The sequence below is a fragment of the Quercus suber genome, unplaced genomic scaffold (genome assembly GCF_002906115.3).
Source record: "Quercus suber isolate HL8 unplaced genomic scaffold, Cork oak 2.0 scaffold_2, whole genome shotgun sequence".
Lineage (NCBI taxonomy): Eukaryota > Viridiplantae > Streptophyta > Magnoliopsida > Fagales > Fagaceae > Quercus > Quercus suber.
The window spans coordinates 1,368,502-1,379,175 of record NW_027069469.1 but is presented as its reverse complement, the minus strand read 5'-3'; the positions used below and the strand labels follow the sequence as shown (position 1 = coordinate 1,379,175).

Below are 10,674 nucleotides of genomic sequence, written 5' to 3'. Positions count from 1 at the left end.
GCCCACTTCGAACTAGGCCCAAAAGCCTACGCCGAGGATATATGTAAGGTCCGAGGATGAAAGTAAGAAGCCCAGTGTCAAAGAAGCTGGTCTGAGGACAACTCTGTCCTCGGACATCCGAGACCATAAAAGTGAACAGGCAACATACCATCAAGGGGGGTCTTCCTAAATATCCAGAGAGGAAAGAGCAAGTACCATACGTCAGCAATGGAAGCACGGTAGAGGAGCAAGTCTAGGACGAACTGTCACCTCCACATTAAATGCTCACAACTAACGTCCTGGCCGCATTAATGAGGAGGGGATTCCAGAACATTGCTGCCTTGATTGCTGCAACCCACAGGAAGAATGAGAAGGTGGCTGATGGGATAGGTACTCAAGTAGTTGCCTGGTTGCTCAACAAATGTAAGGCGAGGATCAATTGAGAAAGGAGTATATAATGTAAAGAATCCCTCTTGGAAAGGGGGGGATGGAAAAAAGAAGAGGAAGACGGTAGCAACCTGTATTCTCCCGGAAGCAATTGTAACCAATTACTAAAGAAGTAATAAGAACTGCAAGCTCCCAAGGGAAAGGCCGAGGAGCATCATTGTTCATTTTTATCTACGTTCGTACTATTTAAATCCATGAGCAACCATGCATGGCCGTTGTATCCCTTACTAGGGCCTAGTTCTTGACCCCGCTCTCTACAAATTCATTGCAGGGCTAGCTGGGCTTGGGTCCACTCTCTCAACACGCAGGAAGGCCCGAACCTGGTCCCTACAATTGGTGTCGTCTGTGGGAAGAACTCGTGCACTAGTAAGGACAATAGCCAGGCATGGTAGGATTAGGCCCTCACCAAGGGAGTTCCCGTCGGCATGAACCGGCTAAATCCCAGCATCAGAATAACTACAGTGACACCGGGCACGGCCAAAACGAGGAGAACAGACGATTTTAAGAGGCAAGCTACCTCACAAACTAGCGAAAGCCATACCCACAAGAGCGACCACGAGCCCCAGAGGCATGACAATGGCCAGGCCACGTGATCACAAGAGGTTAAGAGTCACACATCCCAGAGACAGGACGATAAGGTGGCCATGCAGCGAGAGATAGATGATTTGAAGAGAAAGCTGCGCCATGCACAACGAAGACAATCCGAACCCAACCCTAACTTACCCTCTGACGACAAAAACGATGACGACTACAGGAAAAGGTCGAGAACACCCCCGAGCGAAACTTTCTCCCACGAGGATGAGCGCTACCAAAGGCGTAAATGTGACAGCCCAACTCCTAGGGGCTTAGGAAGTGACGCCATGAGCAGGGCACTGGATCGGCTCTCCAGATCACCCTTTACGCGTCACATAGAAGAGGCGGTGCTCCCTCGGTAGTTCCAGCAGCCAACCTTCACTGTTTACAATGGCAAAACGGACCCCGTGGAGCACGTGAGCCAGTTCAACCAGAGGATGGCTGTCCACTCTAAGAACGAGGCGCTGATGTGCAAAGTCTTCCCATCTAGCTTGGGACCCATGGCAATGAGGTGGTTCAACGGCTTGAGGATGAATTCCATAGACTCGTACAGACAGTTGACCCAGGCCTTTGGTTCCCGCTTTGTTACAAACAGCAGACCTCCTTGGCCCATGAGCGCGTTACTGTCCCAGACCATGCGCGACAGGGAAACTCTTAAGGCTTACTCAGACAAGTATTGGGAGATTTACAACGAGCTGGACGGCAAGTACGATAATGTCGCCATCAATACATTCAAGAACAGACTGTCGATTGGGCACGGCCTGAGGAATTCCTTAACTGGTAAGCCTGCCACCAGCGTGCGACAGCTAATGGATCGAATCGATAAATACAAGCAGGTAGAGGAAGACTTGCTACAGGGCAAGGGGAAGGAGAAGTTTATCCCTCAGGAGATGAGGGATTCCAGGTCGGACCAGTATAACAACGCCCGTCCGAAGAGAGATTTCATAGGACAATCTGGGGCGACAAACGCCCAGGCTGTCGGCGCCGTGTTCCGAGAACTAGTACACATGGTGCTGGAAAAGATCAAGAACGAATCGTACTTCAAGTGGCCGAATAAGATGTTGGGGGATCCTGAGAGGCGCAATCAGGACCGTTACTGCCAATACCACCAGGACCATGGACATGCTATAGAGGACTGCAGGAACCTCTGGAACTATATGGACTAGTTAATCTGGGAGGGGAAGCTGAAGCACCTCTTGCACCATTCCAGCGGCCATCAAGGCCAGACCTACCAGGAGCTACAGAGGGACACTGCCATAAGGCAGCCCGCTGGTACGATTAATGTGATCTTGACTGCGCCAGGAAGAACAGGCACGCGCCCCTCACGAGTGCTGTCTGTGACCCAGGTGCCCGTCAAGGAGTCCCAGTCCAAGCCAAAGAGGGCTAGGAGAGGCTTCCACCCGACCCTAAGCTTTTCCGAGGAGGAAAAGGACGGGACCACCCAACCCCATGACGATGCTTTGGCGATCACTCTCAGAATTGGGGAATACGACATAAGAAGGGTGATGGTGGATGGTGGCAGCGTGGCTGAGGTCATGTACCCCAACCTTTATAAGGGGCTGGGGCTAAAGCGGGAAGACTTGACGCCCTATAGCTCTCCCTTGATGAGCTTTGATGGGAAGCTAGTCATCCCGAAGGGGGTGATCAGGCTGCCTATTCAGACCGGCCCGGAAGTAGTGGAGGTGGAATTTATAGTGGTGGACACGTACTCCCCTTACACTGCCATTGTAGGGAGGTCGTGGCCCCACACCTTGGGGGGCGTTGCCTCTTCCTTGCACCAGAAGGTGAAATTCTCGTCAAAGGGCCGAGTCCTCGAGATCCGAGGATACCAGTCCACGGCAAGGCGGTGTATGGTGGCAGCCACCTCACATCGACACGATGCAGAGTCCTCGGCTGTCGCGATCGAAAACTTATAGCAATTAATGACCTTGGTGGTGCCAACTGATACGGCCGCCGAGGAAGCGAAACATGAAGGCTTGGAAAAAGTGGTTGTCGATGATGACCCGGAGAGGTTCTTTCAAGTTGGAGCCCAGCTGCCTCCCCGGGAGAAGGAGGAGTTGCTTGAGTTCCTCAAGAGGAACCTTGACGTATTCGCATGGGATCCCTACGATGCCTCAGGGATTGATCCATCCTTCATCTGTCACCACCTTAACGTCAACCCGTCTGTGATCCCCAAGAAGCAGCCACCCCGACGCCTGTCAAAAGAGCACGTCGATGCAATTAAGGAAGAGGTCAATAAGCTTAAGTGCGCAGGGGCTATCAAAGAAGTTTTTTACCCCGAGTGGTTGGCCAACACTGTGGTGGTCAAGAAGAAAAGTGGAAAATGAAAGGTTTGTGTAGACTTCACGGACCTGAATAAAGCATGCCCAAAGGACCCCTTCCTAATGCCACAAATAGACCAGCTAGTAGACGCGACAGCAGGCCATCCTCGGATGAGCTTCCTAGATGCCTTTCAGGGCTATCATCAGATCCTACTAGCCTTGGAGGATCAAGAGAAGATAGCCTTCATGACACCCATCGGGAACTACCACTACAAGGTAATGCCATTTGGCCTGAAAAACGCTGGATCTACTTATCAGAGGATGATGACGAGAATGTTCAAGCTGTTGTTGGGCAAAAACATTGAGATCTATGTTGACGATATGGTGGTGAAGAGCAAACTGGTATCCGAGCATCTGGGGGACCTCGGTTGTATATTCGACGTCCTAAGAAAGCACAGGCTATGCCTAAATGCTTCCAAGTGCTCATTTGGCATGGGATCTGGCAAGTTCTTAGGTTACATCATTACCCACTGGGGGATTGAGGTTGACCCCGACCAAATCAGGGCTATCCAAAACCTAAAGCCTCCGCGCAGCCCTAAAGAGATCCAGAAGCTCGCTGGAATGATCGCGGCTCTAAATCGATTCATTTCCAGGTCGGCTGACAGGTGCAGACCCTTCTATCTTTTGATCAATAAGTGGAAAGGATTCGAGTGGTCTAAAGAATGTGCCATGGCCTTCCAGCAACTCAAATAGTACCTAGCCCGGCCACCCATCATGTCTAATCCGGAGGCCGACGAGGTCCTATTTGCATACATTGCCGTGGCGCACCACGTTGTGAGCTTGGTGTTGATACGAGATGACAGTGGCATTCAAAAACCAGTCTACTACATTAGCAAGTCATTGCACGAAGCCGAGGTCAAGTACTTACCCTTGGAGAAAGCCATACTTGCCGTGGTCCATGCTACGCGAAAGCTGCCCCATTATTTCCATGCTCACACGGTGGTCGTTTTAACCCAATTACCCTTGAAGTCCGTACTTCGGGCTACCGATTATACGGGAAGAATTGCAAAGTGGAACACCATTCTAGGGGCCTTCGACGTTAAATACATGTCTCGGACCTTCATAAAGGGCCAAGTTCTGGCAGACTTGACGGCAGAGTTCGCTGAACCAACTATAGAAGTGGCGGCCGAGAAGAGGATCTTTGATGAAAAGCCAGTTGGGGCAGTCTCCATCCTGGGGTCACCATGTTTGAGGGTATATGTTGATGGCGCGGCTAACCAGAGAGGGTCTGGAGTGGGACTAGTCTTAGTATCCCCTGAAGATCATGTCATAGAGAAGTCCCTGAGGCTCGGATTCTCGGCCACAAACAATGAGGCCGAGTGTGAAGCACTACTGCAAGGAAGAGTCATGGTACAGAAGATGGAAGGAAAGTCAGTGGAGATATTCTCAGACTCGAGATTGGTGGTAGGACAGGTAAAGGGAGAGATAGAGGCCAGAGACTCGAGAATGCAAGAGTACCTGAGCCAAGTCAAGCGCTTGCAGTCGGAGTTTGGCCCCTTCAGCTTGTCTCATATTCCTAGGAGTGGGAACAGCCACGTCGATTCGTTAGCCACACTCGCGACTTCCTCGGTAGGGGGTCTACCTCGGATCATACTTGTGGAGAAACTGGAGAGAGCGAGTGAGGTGGCAAAGGGAGCAATCCCCATCCATCAGGTTAGGATGGGCCCTAGCTGGATGGACCCCACAATGAAATTCCTCAAAGATGATGTTCTGCCTAAGGAGAGGTCAGAGGCAGAGAAAATATGAAGGAGTGCTTCTCGGTTCTGGCTGTCTGAGGACCACAAGTTATATAGGTGCTCCTACTCTGGACCATACCTACTGTGCGTCCACCTCGAAGCAGCAGAATTACTGCTCGAAGAACTGCATGAGGGAATCTGTGGGAGCCATACGGGAGGAAGATCCCTGTCCCACCGAGCCGTCACGCAAGGATACTGGTGGCCGGGAATGCAGAAGGAGGCCCTGGATTATGTCAAGAAGTGTGACTAATGCCAAAGGTTCACCTCAAATATTCATCAGCCTGGAGGGGTCCTCAATCCTTTGTCCAGTCCATGGTTGTTTGCCTAGTGGGGCTTGGACATTGTAGGACCTTTCCACAAAGTGCCAGGGAATAAGAGGTATCTCTTGGTAGCCACGGACTACTTCATCAAGTGGGCCGAGGCAGAGCTCCTGGCCAACATCAGGGACATGGACGCAAAGAAATTCCTTTGGAGGAACATTGTCACACCATTTGGTGTCCCGCATACCCTCATCTCGAATAATGGGCTCCAATTCGACAGCAAGGCCTTCAGAAGGTACTGTTGTGAACTCGGGATCATAAACAGACACTCAATGCCCGCCTACCCTCAGAGAAACGGACAGGCCGAGGCTGTTAACAAGGTCATCGTCAATGGGCTTAAGAAGAGACTGGATGACGCCAAGGGAAGATGGGTAGAAGAGCTGCCCCACGTTCTCTGGACGTACCGGACTACGCCCCGACTGTCAACAGGGAAAACACTTTTGCCATGACTTATGGTACCGAGACAGTGATTCCCCTGGAGACAAACTTCCCAACGCTAAGGATGAGCTCTTTCACTCTAGGCAGTAATGACGAACTGCTGGGGAGGAGCCTGGACCTGGTTGACGAACGAAGAGAACGAGCAATGATCCAGCTGCCCTATTACCAACAAAAACTCAAGCAGGGATATGACGCTAATGTAAAGCTTAGACCACTAGCATTGGGGGACTTGGTGCTGGGGAAAGTCGTAGGGGCTGCCAAGAACCCTTCCTGGGGAAAGCTGGGACCAAACTGGGAGGGGTCCTACCGAATTACCTCAATAGTAGGGATAGGTGCATACTATTTAGAAGATTTAGATGAAAAACCTGTACCTCGCCCATGAAATGTAAATAACCTGAAAATGTATTATTATTAATGAAAAAGTTTCTTTTGATCCATATTTTAAGCCTGTCCTGATTATGTATCTCACATTTCGATGACCATTCTAAGTGTTACTAACTACTTCAAAATTTTTTTAAATGTTAGACAGAACCAAGGCCTTGCATGGTCTTCGGACTCAAGCCTATGGGAAAACTAATTACTTCAAAAGGTTTCTAAGTGTTAGACAGAACTAAGGCCTTGCATGGTCCTCAGACTCAAGCCTATGGGGAAACTAACTACTTCATAAAAGGTTCTAAGTGTTAGACAGAACCAAGGCCTTGCATGGTCCTCGGACTCAAGCCTATGGGGAAACTAACTACTTCAAAAAAGTTCTAAGTGTTAGATAGAACTAAGACCTTGCATGGTCCTTGGACTCAAGCCTATGGGGAAACTAACTACTTCAAAAAGTTTCTAAGTGTTAGACAGAACCAAGGCCTTGCATGGTCCTCGGACTCAAGCCTATGGGGAAACTAACTACTTCAAAAAGATTCTAAGTGTTAGACAGAACCAAGGTCTTGCATGGTCCTCGGACTCAAACCTATGGGGAAACTAAATACTTAAAAAAGTTTCTAAGTGTTAGACAGAACCAAGGCCTTGCATGGTCCTTGGACTCAAGCCTATGGGGAAACTAACTACTTTACAAAAGGTTCTAAGTGTTAGACAGAACCAAGGCCTTGCATGGTAGCCTATGGGGAAACTAACTACTTCAAAAAGTTTCTAAGTGTTAGACAAAACCAAAACCTTGCATGGTCCTCGGACTCAAGCCTATAGGGAAACTAACTACTTCATAAAAGGTTCTAAGTGTTAGATAGAACCAAGGTCTTGTATGGTCCTCGGACTCAAGCATATGGGGAAACTACCTATTTCAAAAAGTTTCTAAGTGTTAGACACTAACTACTTCAAAAAGTTTCTAAGTGTTAGACAGAACCAATGCCTTGCATGGTCCTCGGACTCAAGCCTATGGGGAAACTAACTACTTCAAAAAGATTCTAAGTGTTAGACAGAACTAAGGCCTTGCATTGTCCTCGGACTCAAGCCTATGGGGAAACTAAATACTTCAAAAAGTTTCTAAGTGTTAGACAGAACCAAGGCCTTGCATGGTCCTCGGACTCAAGCCAATGGGGAAACTAACTACTTCACAAAAGGTTCTAAGCGTTAGACAGAACCAAGGCCTTGCATGGTCCTCGGACTCAAGCCTATGGGGAAACTAACTACTTCAAAAAGATTCTAAGTATTAGACAGAATCAAGACCTTGCATGGTCCTCGGACTCAAGTCTATGGGGAAACTAACTACTTCAAAAAGTTTCTAAGTGTTAGACAGAACCAAGGCCTTGCATGGTCCTCAAACTCAAGCCTATGAGGAAACTAACTATTTCAAAAAGATTCTAAGTATTAGACAGAACCAAGGCCTTGCATGGTCCTCGGACTCAAGCCTATGGGGAAACTAGCTACTTCAAAAAGTTTCTAAGTGTTAGACAGAACCAAGGCCTTGCATGGTCTTCAGACTCAAGCCTATAGGGAAACTAACTGCTTCAAAAAGGTTCTAAGTGTTAGACAGAACCAAAACCTTGCATGGTCCTCGGACTCAAGCCTACGAGAAAATAACTACCCCAAAGGGGACCTGTGTTAGGAAGGACCAAAGCCCTACCTAGTCCTTAGGACATAAAGGGTTTGCCCAAGTATACACGCCCTCACGTTAATTACTACCGTGATTGGCCGAGATACAATTGAAGTTAAAATTATGCAAGTAAAAAAGGGAGAGTGGATAACATACAGGCGAATAAATAGCCAGAACAGATAAAAAGGGAAATGAAACTCGCATTGCAATAAGTCCTTAAAAGTTACATGACAAGAGTCGCATTAATTGTTAAAAAAAAAGAACGAGAAAAAGGAAAGAAAAGAAGAAAGATACAAAGACAAGGCAAACGACAAACGCAAAGTAAACCGAGGCGCCAAGGGGCCTATTCCTTCTGCTTAATCTCGCTCCCAGTGGGTGGCTGGTTCGTGGCAGCTTCAGGGTCCTCTGAGCTCTGGCTTAGAGGGATAGCCTGCAGAGGCATGGCAAGTATGGCTGCCTCCTCGGTAGTGGGGACCTGGGCATCGGAGGGGGGATTTGCAACCTCTTGGGGCGCCTCCTCGTTGGGGCCTTCTCTTGATTCAACCACCCCAGGAGGACCACTCCCCTTGACAGGCCCACCGACAGGACCAACAACCGAAGCTCCCTCACCCGGAGTAGCCCCAACCTCTTCAACAGCCTCCTCAGCCTCGGAGCTATCAGAAGCAGCCTCGCGGATAGCAAGGGGTAGTATACGCTCTCCGCCTTCCACATGTTAGAAGAGGCCTCGACCCCGGCTTGTTTAAGGGCCTTACCCCAAACTTGGGAACAATAGCGCCTGCATACGCTAGGAACTTGAGCTTTGTAGGCAGCTTCTATCTCGGCTACCCCCTGGGCATAGGCTGCCGCCTCGGTATCCTCCTTAGTAGCCAGGGCCTCTTCCCTACCAAAATCTGCCTCAGTCTTAGCCCTTAGGGCCTCGTCTTTGGCCCATTCCGTCGCCTTTTTGGCCCCCTCGACAGCAGCCACCTTCGCTGTCAGATCATCAATCAGCTCATTTGCGATCTTCAGCTGCTCTTTTGCCTCGCCTAGACGCCTCGTCTGCTCTTTGGCTTGCTTCTGGGCACTAGCGAGACTCGACTCCGCACTGTCTCGAGCCCTGGTCATCGCCTTTAACTCCTTCCTGGTTTTGGCGAGGTCAGCCTCGGATGTCTTGAGAGTCCGAATGGCCTCTAAGCGCTTCTCACGTTCCACATCCAGGGCCCTTCCCTAGTCGTTGGCCGCCGCCTCCAACCTAAAGGTGGCCTAGACGGCCTGCCAGACAAAATGAATGCATAATAAGCCAAACTCAGAAAAGGAAAGAAAAATTGAAGTCAAAAAAATCATAAGTACTGGGGGTCTTACCATTCCCAGGTACCGCTTGAGGCTGAGGAAAATCTGCTTAGTCCTCAAAGAATCCAACTCAGCCATATCCGTAGGAAGCAGCAAGCACCTCTCTAGCACGTCGGCCACGTACGCATCTTCGCCCTCCCTAAAATCCCTAAGGGAGGAGTCATCCCTCAGGGGCTCCCCATAGAGCATTGGGGTGGGAAGCCAGGCCTAAGCCTCGGGCGGGGTAATGACCTGCATATCTTGGCTTTTAGTGCCTATCCTTATCTGCTTAAAGGGCCACAGAGTGTTGTCCCCATCCTGCGAGGACACTGACTTGTCCTCCATAAGCCTTTTGCCTTTGTCCTTCTTCTGCTTAGGATCAGTGGGCATGGACCTAGAGGGCAGACTCGTCTGAGGTGGAGGAGGAGGAAGCCTGGACTGGGCAGAGGCCGACCTGGTCTGGGCAGGCTGAGTCTTGGGAGGAGGAGGGGGAAGCTTTGGCTGGGACTTCCCCGGTTGGCCTTCGATTAGATCCAGCAGACTGGTGTGGGATTTCTTCTTGTAACCCATCTCAAGCCGAGGAGAGGTCTCTGACGCTAGGAAGTCTGCTTCGGTCAGACGAGGATCGCCCAAGTCTCCAGGAGGATCCTCGGATTGATTAACTTGGTCAAAAATGTCAAACTCTTCCTTGGTGGGGTCAAAATCAGCTACTTCCTCTTCCCTCTCTGGATTTTCCTCTGTGGCCTCTGCGAATCTGTGGAAGGAAGAAGGGCTTGTTGATGTGACGACTTCTGGAATGAAGGGCTCCTCGGGGAACAGAAACTCGTCCTCGGTTACAGTGATTTTCTGCAGCCGAGGGTCGTTTGCTCTGATCACGTGCTTTGGAGCCGCAAACGATTTTTGAACAGGAGTGTATCCCAAGATTTTATGGGCGGCCCTAACTTGATGGTTGGCTTCGTTCACGAAAACCGCCACCCGTAGCACTGTTTGCAAATCCTCCCTGTTGACTAGGTTGAAGTGACGCTCGAAGGCGTGCAAGTCTGCAGTAAGAAGACACATTCATGTTAGTAACCAAACGGGGCAAATTGCACCAACAGTTAAAAAAAAAAAAGAAAAAAAAAGGAGAACTTGAACCCCCTCCTATTCCTACTGCCCCACTTGGTATCCCCTCCGTCGTTGGGCAGTGAAGGCCATCGTGCCATTCTCCGGACACGATGAGGAAATCCTCGTTTAGCCCCTTGCTAGACTCAGGGAGGCACTGAATAAGCCAGACCCTGTCGTCCCTTGTCTTCATGTAATACGACTTACCCTTTAGGAGTTAAAGGTTGTAACACTAGTTTACGTCGTGGTGGGTCAATCTTAGCCCCATCTTCTCGTTCAGGGCGTCCACACAACCCAGAATTCTAAAAATGTTGGTTACGCACTGGGTGGGGGCTAGCCAGAAGTGCGTAAGGTAGCCCTTCATCACCGGCCCCATGGGGATTCTCATGCCACCTTCGAGGAAGGCAATGATA

General features: G+C 49.8%; 1 protein-coding gene across 1 annotated transcript; it reads left to right on the top strand.

The window, feature by feature from the left end:
• The first annotated feature begins 1,436 nt into the window (after positions 1-1,436).
• Positions 1,437-2,915, top strand: LOC112040197 (uncharacterized). The gene is made up of 2 exons (XM_065766858.1): positions 1,437-2,164; positions 2,210-2,915. The coding sequence occupies exons 1-2, from the start codon at positions 1,437-1,439 to the stop codon at positions 2,913-2,915; spliced, it is 1,434 nt and encodes a 477-aa protein (XP_065622930.1).
• The last annotated feature ends 7,759 nt before the right edge of the window (positions 2,916-10,674 follow it).

Excerpts from the sequence above, each read along its gene's own strand:
- LOC112040197 (XM_065766858.1), top strand. The coding sequence starts at position 1,437 with ATGGCTGTCCACTCTAAGAACGAGGCGCTGATGTGCAAAGTCTTCCCA. Across the intron at positions 2,165-2,209 it reads CTCTGGAACTATATGGACTA|CGGCCATCAAGGCCAGACCT; the intron begins GTTAATCTGGGA and ends GCACCATTCCAG.